At 42.1% G+C, this 14,366-nt stretch overlaps 1 protein-coding gene across 2 annotated transcripts in view; it reads left to right on the top strand.

The window, feature by feature from the left end:
* The window catches only part of USP53 (ubiquitin specific peptidase 53), a 213,866-nt gene extending 199,779 nt beyond the window's left edge, over nucleotides 1-14,087 (top strand). For both annotated transcript variants that reach the window (XM_029607059.1, XM_029606209.1), the window contains exon 15: nucleotides 7,080-14,087. In XM_029607059.1, the coding sequence (XP_029462919.1) occupies nucleotides 7,080-7,935 (856 nt within the window). In that variant the 3' untranslated portion in view covers nucleotides 7,936-14,087. The remainder of the gene's footprint in view (nucleotides 1-7,079) is intronic.
* Nucleotides 14,088-14,366: the final 279 nt, after the last annotated feature.

Genomic DNA, 14,366 nt, shown 5'->3' with positions numbered 1-14,366 from the left:
TACAAATCACAGAAGAACAGTATCTTCAACATTATTCTAATAAAATATTTTTCTTTTAAAAAAAAAAATAACTTCTTAAATAATTGAACTTCTAAGTACAGATAACCTTTCACGTTATCAAGGCTGGGATCCCTGGCTCAAATAAAATTAGCCAGGGTTAATTTTTGCTTTACTTATTCTTTTTTCACATGTACACATCTGGTCCCTGAGCAAGCATGTTTTTTCAATGGATTAGTAAACCAAGTGCACAGCTTGCTCAGCTGTTTACTATCCCTGATGTACAAAACCTATCATATAGTTGTGTGCAAGAGTTTAGACACCCCTGGTCATATTGGATGTTTCAATGAATATCTAAGTGAACAGAAACTGACACAACCTCTACAGGGCACAAAGTTAAATATGACATCTTTAATGCAAAATTAATAGTAATTTGCTGATTTTAACAGATTAAAAGTAATTTTAAAAAGTGAATATGGCATGTGCACGTTTGGACACCCTTTCAGTTAATTCACTACAAATGTTTTCAAATAGTTGTTAAGGCCCTTAAAGTTATTAGACTTATTAGGCCGTCAAATAGCGAAGATAATTCCATTGTTGAACAAATACTCTGAAACTTCTAACTTCACAATTGCAAATCTTATTTTGTCTACTTTCATGAATCATGGGCTCCTCAAAGTAGCTACCTGAGCATTTCAAAATGAAGATAATTCACTCTTACAAAGCAGGGGGAAGGCTATAAAAAACAATCTCCAAATGTTTCCAGCTAGCAATTTCAATTGTCAGAAACATTGCTAAGAAATGGAAGTTACATGGAACTTTTGAGGTCCATGCAAAATCTGGAAGACCAAGAAAAATCTTTTATCCATCTGGTCAAATCTGCAAAACAGAACCTGCAGAAGACCTGCTGAAAAGTTTATATCCACAGTATAATGTTGCTTACACAACAGTGATGTGCACAGGACCATTATCAGAAGGAAACCTTTACAATGATCCCATCACAAAAGATTGCCTAAAGCTGGGATTGCCAACCCCAGTCCTAGAGAGCCACAAACAGGTCAGGTTTCAGGATATTCATAATGAATATGCATGAGTGATTTGCATGCACTGCATCCACTTTATCTAAATCTATCTCATGCATATTCATTGTGGATACCCTGAAAATGTGGCTTGTTTGTGGCTCTTGAGGACCGGAGTTGGCCACCCCTTGTCTAAAGTATGCAAAACAAAATTTTCATAAGCCTGAAACCTTTTGGAACAAAGTGCTTTGGACTGATGAAACAAAACATTCAACTGTTCAGTCACAACCACACAATACATTTGGAGAAAAAAGGTAAAGCATTTGAAGAAAAGAACATCTTGCCAACCATTAAGAATGGGGATGGATACATTCATTCTCACCAGGGCCTTCATCTTCGCTGCGAACTGCACATGCTCCATTCGTCACTCAGGGCCTTCATCTCCACTGCAAACGGGGTGCCGGGGCCTTCATCTTTGCCACAAACGGCATGTTGGGATCTCCTCTGTCATTTTCTGCACAGAATTGGGCAGAATAGGGCTCATATCTTTCCCACGGGTCTTCACAAAATATCTGGCCATGGGAGCGGCACACCTCCGCAGACTGGGAGTGTATGTTTTTCCTTATCTGGACAATTGGCTGGTCAAGAGCATGTCTCAGGCGGGGCCACCAGGTCCATGCACTTGACTATTCAAGTGTTGGAGTCACTAGGGTTCAATCTCAACTACCCAAAGTCCCATCTCAGTCTGTCACCTCATTTGGACTTCATCAGAGCCCTGCTAGACATGGCTCAGGCCAAGGCCTTTCTGCTTCGCCAGAGGACCATCAACTTGGTGACCATTGCAGTAGAGGTTCAACATATCTAGCAGGTATCAGCCTGCCACATGTTGAGATTGTTGAGCCACATGACCGCAACTGTCCATATCACTCCCTTGGCACACTTGCAGATGCACAGAGCCCAATGTACCCTGAGGTCACAGTGGCACCAAGCTACTCAGAGCCTCGAGGTTGCATCTGAGTCACCTCATCTCTCAGGGACTCCTTGTCCTGGTGGCATGTATTTTCCAGTCTGGAACAGGGGATTTCCTTTCAAAGTCTCCCTACTCAAATTGTGCTAACCACGGATGCATCCACCCTGGGATGGGGAGCTCATGTGGATGAGCTTGGCACCCAGAGCCTGTGGTCCGCTTAGGAACTTTCTTGTCAAATCAACTTCCTGGAGCTCCGGGCGATCAGTTATTTATTTATTTTTCAATTTTATATACCGATGTTCCTGTATAGAATACATATCGCACCGGTTTACAGATAACTGAACTGTCGCCTCAGGGGCGGAATACATTGGAACAAGGTTGAAACTGAAACTTACAGAGAACCAGTGGAATGCAATTCAAAACATGATTAGCAAAATAAAGTACAATTCAAAACATATACAAATTCAAAACATATTTACAGTGAGATTGGTGGACCAGCGTCTGTAAAGCTCGATTTATCGGTTCATAGGTATGTGCTATGGGCTCGATTCATAGGTATGTGCTATGGGCTTTCAGAGATTGGCTGTCCAACAAAGTTATCTTCATCCAGGCCGACAACCAAGTAGCCATGTGGTATGTCAACAAGCAGGGAGGCACAGGATTGTATCTCCTGTGTCAGGAAGTGATCCATATCTAGTCATGGGCCCTTTTTCATGGGATGGTGCTCAGGGCCATCTACCTGGCCAGGATGAAGAATGTGGTAGCGAACAGGCTAAGTCTAGCCTTCAGACCCCACGAGTGGTCCCTGGTCCAGGGAGTAGCAAATCGGATATGCCGCCTCTGGGGGAGCCCAGACGTAGATCTATTCACGTCCCCTGCAATAGGAAGGTGTATTTGTTCTGCTCCCTGTCCAGCCTCTGATGCTCTGGCCCATCATTGGGCAAGGGTCTTCTGTAAGTATATCCTCAGATTCCTTTAGTGGCAAAAGACTCTGTCAAAGCTTTGCGAGGACAGAGGGACTATGATCCTCATTGGCCAAGATATGTTTCTACTCCTGTGGGAGTTGTCTATCTGGAAACAGATCAGTCTGGGGACTTTCCCAGATCTCATCACAAGGGATCAGGGCAGGCTTCGGCATTCCAACCGTAGCTCATGGCCTGGATGTTGAGAGGTAAATCCTGCAGCCGCTTGATTTTTCTGAGGATGTGTCTTGGGTCCTGGAGGCTTCTAGAAAGCCTTCCACTAGAAAGTCCTAAGGACTGAAGTGGAGGAGATTTTCCGTGTGATGTGAACAGAAGGCCCTAGATCCGTTCTCCTGCCCCACACAAAAATTGATTACCTTATGCACCTTTCGAAGCTGGCTTAAAAACCAGCTCAGTCAGGGTTCATTTTAGTGCGATTGGCGCGTACCACCACAGTGTAGATAGTGCGCCCATCTCTATACAGCCTATAGTTGTACTTTTCATGCGGGCCTGCTTCAATGGAAACATCCCCTAGGACTTCGTGCTGTGTCTTGAGAGCTCAACATGGTGGTAGCTCACTGATGAAAGCTCCTTTTTCAGCTGCTGCACACCTGTGACCTGAAGTACCTAACCTGGAAGGTCATATTTTTGGTGACAGTTATTTCAGCACGCAGGGTCAGCGAGCTCGAGACTTTAGTGACTTATCCACCTTATACTAAGTTTTATCATAAGGTGCGTACGCAAGACCACCCTATGTTCCCGCCTAAGGTGGTGATGGATTTCCATCTTAACCAGTTGATCATCCTGCCAATATTCTTTCCCAGGCCCCATTTGCACCAAGGCAAATGAGCCCTGCACAATTTGGACTGCAAGAGAGCCTTAGGCTTCTATCTGGAGCAGACAGAAGCCCATAGACAGTCCACTCAACTTTTTGTCTCTTTTGATAAGAATAGGTTGGGCTTTGCGTTGCCAAACAGACACTATTCAACTGGCTAGCAGATTACATCTCCTGTTATACTCAGGTGGGACTACATTTTTGGGGTCTTGTCAAGGCTCATTCTGTCAGTGCCATGGCAGTGTTGGTAGTCCACTTGCAATTAGTTCCGTAGAGATCTGCAAGGCTGCGACATGGAGTACTCTCCACACATTCACATCCCATTTCTGTCTGGATAGGGATGGCCGAAGCACCAGTAGGTTTGGCCAGTCTGACCTCTGGAATCTGTTTGAGGTGTGGAACCCAACTCTCCCTGCCTAGGGCCCGTTGTTTGGGTTCAGGCTGACTCCTCCTCTGTTACCAACAGCACCGATGTTGTACCCATTGGCGCCTGTTTGGGTATCTGTTGGTCCACTTTTATATTGGGAAGCAGCCTATAGCTAGGGATCCACTGATGTGTGAGGACTGCCATCCTGCTTGTCCTCAGAGAAAACAAGTTGCTTACCTGTAACAGGTGTTCTCCAAGGACAGCAGGATGTTAGTCCTCATGAAACTCGTCTGCCATCCTGCGGAGTTAGTATTCTCCTGTTTTTTTATTTATGTCTAAATCTGGTTTACGAGACTGAAGAGGGGACCCCTCGTGGATGCATGGTATAGGGCTTGCTGGGCTTGTTCAGTGTTTCATCAACCTACATCGATACAAGGGACCATTTGTGCTCTGGTATTACTTATGTACGGTGGCTATGTTGAAGGACAACCCATTTGGTGGGTGCCCTTGTCTTTCGCCCCGTCTATTATTCTTTATTTTTTCAATTTATTGTGAAACCTTTTTTTTATATTTTTCTACAACGTCAGTCATTTTCACGAAAAACCCCAATTGCCCGTTTTTCGAGGCGACCCGCTATTGATGTGTATATACTTATCAAGGCAACCGTCTTAGCTTCTTCTCACGGGTACGCGTCTGCTAGCCCGACATGGGCCATGTTTCGGCACCTCCGTGCCTGCTTCAGGGGCTACGGGTGGGGTAGTACCTATCAGGTACACAGTAGCTGTTTGCGTTTCCAACTACAAAGTTAGCACAAAGAACTCTTCATTGTAATTGCTTGTCATGCATAATCATTTTCAAAGTACCATTTGCACTCTGTTAAAACACTTACTTATGTGATGACCATACTTCTGCGTGGACGGCGCCAACTCTTCTGTGTCTGAGGCGCGCTTGCCTATTCTGAATGTTTTATACTATAACTATAAGTATACTATAACTATAAGTATAAAACATTCAGAATAGGCAAGCGCGCCTCAGACACAGAAGAGTTGGCGCCGTCCACGCAGAAGTATGGTCATCACATAAGTAAGTGTTTTAACAGAGTGCAAATGGTACTTTGAAAATGATTATGCATGACAAGCAATTACAATGAAGAGTTCTTTGTGCTAACTTTGTAGTTGGAAACGCAAACAGCTACTGTGTACCTGATAGGTACTACCCCACCCGTAGCCCCTGAAGCAGGCACGGAGGTGCCGAAACATGGCCCATGTCGGGCTAGCAGACGCGTACCCGTGAGAAGAAGCTAAGACGGTTGCCTTGATAAGTATATACACATCAATAGCGGGTCGCCTCGAAAAACGGGCAATTGGGGTTTTTCGTGAAAATGACTGACGTTGTAGAAAAATATAAAAAAAAGGTTTCACAATAAATTGAAAAAATAAAGAATAATAGACGGGGCGAAAGACAAAGGGCACCCACCAAATGGGTTGTCCTTCAACATAGCCACCGTACATAAGTAATACCAGAGCACAAATGGTCCCTTGTATCGATGTAGGTTGATGAATTATTGTTGGAGGGAAGAGGTTGGTTGATGTACAGTGAGGGCTTGTTCAGTGTGGCAAATCCAAGGTCTAGAAACTTCGAGGTGATTTTCCCGTGTTGGGGCTCCATTTGATGTCACATCCTGCTGTTCTCAGAGAACACCTGGTACAGGTAAGTAACTCTTTCATAAATGTTTTTTTCTACTAGGATTCCTGGGATTGCTTTTTGAGTGTGATCGGGGTGGGAGTGGGGGTGCTCTCTCATCACAGTACTGTACCACTCATTAATATGTACTTAGAATTATTTTTCTGACACCTAGGTTGGCTATAAAGGAATCGCATAAAATTCTCTGTGACAGTACTAATGACTGTTTTCTGGACATTGTTGCAAAAAGACTAATTTTGACAGTGTCATATTGCTAGGAGAAGCTAATTGAATAAGAAACATATGACACTTTCAGGTGCAAATTTGATGTACTTTGATTGTTAGAGAGGAAACTACAGAGTTCCTGATGTTGCTAGTAAGAATGAAAAGAGCCAGTGTATGGAGTAAGGTACCAACCAGCCTTTACCCAGAGGTGTGGTCCGTGGGTGAACCTGCCTGGAGTGGGATAGGCTGGTTTTTATATCAGTATTAATTCTAGGGATGTGAATCGGATCCGATATTGGATCCGATTCACATCCGATATCGGATCCGATTCACATCTATAGAGATGTGAATCGGAACCAGAATCGGATCCGATATCGGATCCGATTCACATCCCTAATTAATTCTATTATTGTATTAAAATACGTTTGAGATTGCATTGTTTGAACTGAGTTCCATTCCATGAGATGGATATCGTTTGTACTATGTAACAATATAGAAAGGCTATACAGTTCATGTGTAATTTGTAGAAATTGTGCACTCTATTTGAATCATGTACGTTTAGAACCCAGTTGCATTGTTTAAGTAATAAACTAGAAATATTACAGATTTGAAATGAAAATGAATAAAAATGACAGAATACTTCAGCTCCTCAATAGGTCACAGCTTCACTCTGAGGAATGGTTGCAATAATCTACTTTATTGGACCTGATATGGTTGCTCTGAAATGTTTCCTTGCCCAGCCCTATCCCCTGATTTCCAGAAATTGCAGGCTTGGTTTTGTGAGAGGAGCCCCAGTGTGGTACTGTCACTTCTGGGGTATAGCTTTAGTTCTCTAGTTCTGGTACACCGTGTCCCAGGGAGCTGAAAAGTCGTTCTGGAAAAAATTGTCTGGATTTGAGAACTGCTGTGATAGTCAAAGGGAGACTCTACTGAAACCTTCCACTGGGGGGGGGGAAAAAGCAAACTAGGTTTTGCTGCTCAGTCTGTTTACTCACACGCTTTCTCTTGTTTACCTTTATAGGTCAGAGTTGCCAGATTCATCCAGGATAGTTTTCTCTTCATTGGATCAGAATGCAGCCTTCTCTGACAGCGTTAGGAGGGAAATGCAGATGAGCAGGTGGCATGAAAAGCAGAACCGCTCGGATCCATCCCTAAGGATAAGTCCGTCATTGCCCACTCACGGTAACTCAAGCTTCTGCTATACTGAGGACATCGACTGTGCTCCCTTTTCCCACATGCAGTATCCTAAGACAAGGACCCCAGCATCAAAAGCAGGGCTTCCATTGGATGCATCTGAAGTAAACGGGCTGCAGTTTTCCTTCAGTGACCAACGAATCACTCCGATATTTGTCAGAGCTGAGACCTCTGGGGTGCCAGAACCCTCCAGCCACAGCCTACCGCCCCCTCTGCCTCCAAAGAACTACAGGAGCAGAGGTCCTGGAGCAGAGGAGTATGCACCCAGAGAGATACTGTCACAAAGGGCGGCTGCTGCTGCTGCTGCTGCTACAGACTGGCACTTCAGAGACACCTTTCACACGGCTGACTCCTTCATTCACAAAGCAGAGTTGCCTGGCTCTTTATTTTATGATCCTCGAGCAGCACCAGATAGTTCTGGCTCACCAGGTGCAAATGAGAGTATTTCGCCAACTACATATTTCTCAGTGGACAGCTGTATGACTGACACATACCGGGTGAAATATCACCAGAGGCCCAAGTTGCCCTATGGGCAACATGATGGCTTCCACGCACAGGCTGGCCGTCTGTCGCCGTGTGACATGCAGCTGGGACCTGCACAGTACAGGACACTGAATGCCATGCATTGCACCTTGGATCCAAGCTCCACACCCAGCATAGGTAGCATACACTGCGACAGGTAGACTTCCACTTATAACTAGCAGGAGCTCTTAAGTGCTGGCTGTTCAGTTATCAGAATTCCTCCACTCATTATGATGCAGGGTCTGGGAACAGGTTGAATGATATTTATTGTATTCAGCCCTAACCAGCATAGGCAGTGGGTGAGCTGGGTATGTGTGCCAGTGTTCCCAATGTCTGTCTGTCTGGTGTGGAAGATTACTTACACTACCCATAGTCATCCTCCTGCCATGGGGGCTTAGAACTAAGCCATATTTATGATGCGCATTGTTTCTCTATAAACGGAGGGTTACATGTGAGAGATGCTGGTCATCTCTTCAGTCCAAGTGGCCCTGTGCTACTCCAGCGACTATTCTAAAGGCTATTAAATTACAAGCTTAAAACGTAGTAAGGAGTGAACAAGGCTGTATCTCCTGATTTATGCCTGCACATTCCCGTAAAATTCACTTACATTCTGCTCCTTAATTCATTTATATTTCAAATTAGAAAATGCAGCTCCAAAGCACTTTGAAAGAAATTTGGTGATTAACAAACAGAGAAGATGGTATCTTGGCTGCCTGCCTTTTTGACAGATTTTTTTCTCATAACTTTCTTCTTGAAATACATTGAAATAAAGAATGTTCACATTGCAATTGTGCAGCTTTCCAGCAACCACTGTAATGTTCTCATTCAGTTCAGATGCTGCTGTTTTCCACTTTTCTCCCATTTTTCAAAATTCATAAGAAATGTCATGATATCCCAGTGTGGGCAAATTTTCTAAATCATCACTTCTAACAGTTTACAACCATGTACAGCAGCAGTGATAGCAGCAAGATCAATTAATCCTATTGCTGTAATTTGCATATCATTTCTGCTGCTCTGTGGTTTATAAGCATTCGCCTTTGGCCTAAAATCTTCCGTATTTTCAGCTAAAGCTTTGTGAAATTTCAGGAAGCTTCACAGCCGTAAGGAAAATACTTTTTGTTTGTGTCTTCCAGATCAATGCATGTGCATGCAGTAACCTTTGGGAAAAGAGTTGTAAAGTAATTCTCTGAAGGGGGTTAATTATCGCTGACATGGTTATCATATAAAGGGTCTGATTGCCAGTTGTATCCTGTAAAGTTCCAAGTTGTTTGCACAGCAGACATAAGTGTTCTATCGCTTTCCTTCCTATTGCTTTGCTTGGCTTCTCCCTGGCTTTCTAAATATGGGCCAAGGTTGTGTTTATTTGTTTATAATACTTTATATTCTGCCTCACCCAAACCAGTCCTTCTACGTTGCTCATAAAAAAAACATTAAAATCAGTCTTACAATAAAACAAACAATAAAGTAACCATACAATTAACACAAGTTACTAAAAAATGTAAGAAAAAAATCACAGCACACACTTTTTATTTGATTTATATTTCTCCTTTCAGACATTTCAAAGCAGATTATATTCGTATACTGTAGGTATAACATTAGAACAGCCTGCTGAGTAAAAACACGTTCGGTAATATAAAAATGAGTCATCCATGCTTAATCACAGGCTTCCTGGAACTGCCCCAACTTTAAAAGGTTGTGAAACAGTTTATAATCTGCAGAGTATTGAACTCCTTAGGCAAGCTATTCCACAACACAAGGCCGATATAACAGAAAAGGTCCGCATGCGTGTCTCTTTCCAATGTACTTGTTTGACAGACAGACTAACAATAAACCCTCTTCCAACTGTAAACAATGGGTTGGAATATGAACTCCAATTAAACCTGCCAAGTAACTTGGTCCAACGTTATTTAGGGCCTTATAAGCTAGGACTAGCAGTTTAAACCTTATCCGCTGCCCAGTGGGTAGCCAATACAGCTGCTTCAGCGTAGGGGTAACATGCTCCTGCAAATCTCCTCTCAGTGCCTTGCTGCAGAATTTTGCAAAACCTGCAAAGCTTGAATGCGACAGTTTGGCAAGCCAATAAGCAGAGCTTTACAGTAATCTGTTAGTACAAAAGTCTGCACCACTGTTCTGAAATCATCTCTATCAATGAAATATTTCAGATGGTGTAGCATCCGCTATTTATATAAAAAAAAAATTTCACCACGGACTTAATTTGAGCTTTGTAATTTTAAGTCTGAAATGCCAAATCTCTAACCAATTCAACAAATGGCAAAGCAGAACCATGAATTTTTAAGACCAGCTTAAGAAACCCACATAGCTTCAGTCTTTGTCAGAGGTTCGTTCTTACTTGAGGGAAAATCAGTTAACTATGAATCTGACAAATATTTAGCAACTGAATGAACGTTATACTGAGGTCTTCCTGCACAGGTTGAAACAGCTGTATATCAACCCATATTTTATAGAAAATAGAGAACCCATCCAGAATATGGCAACTTGGCTGTAGGTAAATATCAAATAAAGTGATGGAAAGGGCAGAGCCATTTTTTAGAATATGCCTGGAAGAATTAATTTAACCAGTCCTAATGTATTGAGTAAATGAGAAGCAAACCAGCTATGAGCACCACCTCCCGTCCCCAACCGGTGAAGTCTGGCTAACAAAATACTTTCAAACTAATCCCTCCGATCAAGTTCGGGATTTAAGTGTACAGCTAGATGAGAACCTCACAATGAAAATGCACATCAGGAAATTGACAGGTACGCTAAGCTGCATACAGTACAAAGGTTACAACCACTATTAACCTTGATGGACTTTCGTACTACAATTTCTAATATTCTCTAACCTTGACTACTGTAACTGCTTATTTCTAGGCCTTCCAGCAAGTCACTTAAAAGCACTACAACTATTAGAGAATGCTGCAGCAAGATTAACAGGATCCAGGTATTATGATCACATTACACCCTCGCTGATAGCACTGCATTGGTTACCAGTACAATCCAGAATATACTATAAAGTAATAATGATATTCATTCAAATAATGCTGGACTATTAGTGACACTACAGCCCTACAACCATAAATGAACACTAAGATCCCAAAAAAAGCACTCCTGACTATTCTTACTATACGTTTGATGCAAAGAAGAGATTGAGTATTCTCCATAGTGGGTCCAAAGCTCTGGAATTCTCTACTGGAAACTCTACGTATCTTACCAGATAGAAAGAAATTAAAAACATAGCTATTCATAAACACTTTTATAATTTAACTTAAAACTCAGAATATACAAACCCACAAAAGACCAAGACAAATGATAATCACAGCATGAAGAATAAATCAAATGAGAGAATGTATGATTCTCAAACAACCCACAGACTAAGATGTGAAAACTACCATTTTATTTGTGATTACCAACATTCCTAGCCTTATGTACTTGTCGTAATTTCATTTGCCCGAGAAACCCTCTTTAAATTCATGGAAATTAATATCTACATATGATTACCAACATCGTAACCATTCGCTTTGTCTGTTGAATTTATAACTATGAATGTCATCTTATAAACCGTTGTGATCTATACATGGAACGACAGTATATAAAATGATTAAATAAATAAATGGTCTAGGAAAAACTGCAGTCACAGCTTAACTGTGATCTAATTCACAACACAAAGAAATCCCCAATACAGATATGAAAAGAGTCTGCAATTTGGTCACGACTGAGCCCATTTTGGTGTGGGCTCAAAACTTCATGATTTAAGAAATTGAGTAAGCTGAATCAGAACCACTTCTTCCAAGGGTTTAACTAGCATAGGGAAATTTGAAATGGGCCTATAACTAGAACAGAGATCAGATGATAGATTGCCCCTCTTTGGCACGGGTCTTAGAATTATGTTTTTTTTTAATGCATTAAGGGACACTCCTTCACTCAGTGACTGATTAATGTAAGCAGTGGTGGCAGGAAAACATCTTCAGCCTGACAAAAGACCCACGCAGGACAAGAATCAAATGGTCACATAGACCCAAAACTCTATCAGTCTCCTTAGTATACAATAGGATGCTTTTCAGTATGTGTCATGACCCTGAGCTTCCAATCCCATCTCCCAGAGCATCAACTTTACCTGCACAAGAATCAAATGGTCACATAGACTCAAAACTCTATCAGTCTCCTTAGTATACAATAGGATGCTTTTCAGTATGTGTCATGACCCTGAATCTATTACCAGGTCAGAGCATCAACTTTACCCGCACAATAATCAGCAAAAACCTGACGTCTAATGAACACTCAGAAAATACTAACAGGGTCATTTATCAAAATGCGATAACTACCACGTCGCGATGCTAAAATTTAAATGAGGGAAAGGGGATGGGTTAGGGTGGGGTTTAAAACATTTTGGGCCCAGTTGGGCTGCAGGCAATAATGTTGGAAATAACTATACCTTTTGCAGGGTCACTATGGGAGCGATAGTGTGCAACGCGCGTGCAACCACAGCGGGCGAAAATACACTGCCACGATGCAGCCGACTTCACACAATCACCCTTTTTTTTTCCCACAACTCATCGTTCCGCTATAAATCCCGGGGATGGTGATTTAACCATACCAAATAATTCAAAGGGATGACTCAAAGACAACTTTACTGAAACGTACCTTTTTTTGAGCATGGCAATAAGTTTCCTAGTAGTGCGAATTGAGTGTTGAATTTGATCAGTCCTTCATGATTCTGCAGCATCATTTGATGGTAAATTTGTTTTATTAAAATATAAGTAGTAAAATCAGTTACTGCAATGGTTCTAGCTCCTGATGCTTTGACGTTTGCTGTGGTGTAAGGTGCCTGCTGCCCCAGAGTAGTTACACCTTTCCTATCAGTGTAATTTTTGTATATGAAGCACTGGAGTAACCTGCAGAGAGCAGCAGTGATATGACTGCACTTGCTTCCAAGAAGGCTCTGGAACCTCAATCCTAAACTGCAGGGGTTTGATTTATTAGGGCTCCAAGAAAGCAATAGAGTAGGCCATTGCAAACAAATTTTGGGCGTGCTTGGGACAGATAGGAGAAAAGGCGTGAGAGGTCAGGTTAGGAGACCTGGGGGAGGAGGGAGCTGCTGTTGGGTTGAATTTGGGACTTCATATGCGCATCTGCCTAAAGTGGATGAGTGTGAGCTCGGCACGTTGGATGGACCGATGTGGCATTTACTATGATACACTTTCACTGTATGCATGCATATCTCCTGCAAATCTTCCAAAGAGGTCTTCAGACCCATGAGTTTTACAAGCACTATGGGTCTTCCTGGCAGATGAGAACAGAAAGCTGCTGTTTTGATGCTTTAGACTGAGTGCATCACAAATACAAATTATGTAGTAACTAGGTAGGCTAATCTAGTCTTCCCTCTGTAGTAGGGCAGTGATGAACACTGCACAGCCAATTGGTGACAGTGAACAGGCTTAAGTCTGTATCTAATCTAATTTTGTTTGTCTTAACGTTATGATTTGTTTTAGTAGTTTATGAATGTTTCATTGTAATCCACACTGAACAATTAATTGGACATTTGCAGAATAGAAGAAAGCAAAAAGTAGTGGAGGAGTGGCCTAGTGGTTAGAGCAGTGGCTATGACCCAGGAGACCAGGGTTTGAGTCCCACTGTTCTTTGTGACCTTGGACAAGTCCATTGCCTCAGGTACAAACTTAGATTGTGAGCCCTCTGGGGCTAGGGAAATACCTGCAGTACCTGAAAAAGTGGAATAAAAATCAATAAGCAGTTTACCAACATCCCCCCTCCATCCTGGGCTTAACTGGAGAAGAGAAATTGGCACTCTGCCTCAATGCTTTTCATACACAACAAGGTATGGTGGCATAAAGGCATATTGTTTATTAACAATGTTTCAATGTAAATGTCAGTGTCAATCACATTTAAGCATAAACAACAAAAATGAAAAAATGTATATATGTAAAGGCATCAAACCTTGAATTTAAGTGAAAGACCACCCCATGTCATCATATGCCAGTCTTTATACATGTGTACCTGTAGAAAAGTGCAATAATTAAACTCACAAAAAACATTTGAAGAGCTTCTAAAAAAGCGTGTCTTGTTAAAAAGTTTCACTTTTGAAGACAATCAATTCACACTACTGCAAAAGACTTCATTCTAAATTTGGTGCCTGTGTCAGTCAACGAACAGGTTACTTAACTTTTGCAGAATTTCATAGAAACATAGAAATGACAGCAGAAGACCAAATGGCCCATCCAGTCTGCCCAGCAAGCTTCGCACTTTTTTTTCTCATACTTATCTGTTTCTCTTGGCTCTTAGTAACCTTTTGGTTCTATTTCCCTTCCACCCCCACCATTAATGTAGAGAGCAGTGTTGGAACTGCATCTAAGTGAAATATCTAGCTTAATTAGCTAGTGGTAGTAACCGCCGCAATAAGCAAGCTACACCCATGCTTATTTGTTTACCCAGACTATGTAATTCAGTCCTTGTTGGTTGTCTGTATATAGATCCACTTTTCTTCATTCCCCCTGCCGTTGAAGCAGAGAGCTATGCTGGATATGCATTGAAAATGAAGTATCAGACTTTCTCCCCTGCCGTTGAAGCAGAGAGCTAT

Source organism: Rhinatrema bivittatum, chromosome 1, assembly GCF_901001135.1.
Source record: "Rhinatrema bivittatum chromosome 1, aRhiBiv1.1, whole genome shotgun sequence".
NCBI lineage: Eukaryota > Metazoa > Chordata > Amphibia > Gymnophiona > Rhinatrematidae > Rhinatrema > Rhinatrema bivittatum.
The sequence above is the reverse complement of the archived record's forward strand: the minus strand, read 5'-3'. Positions and strand labels throughout refer to the sequence as shown.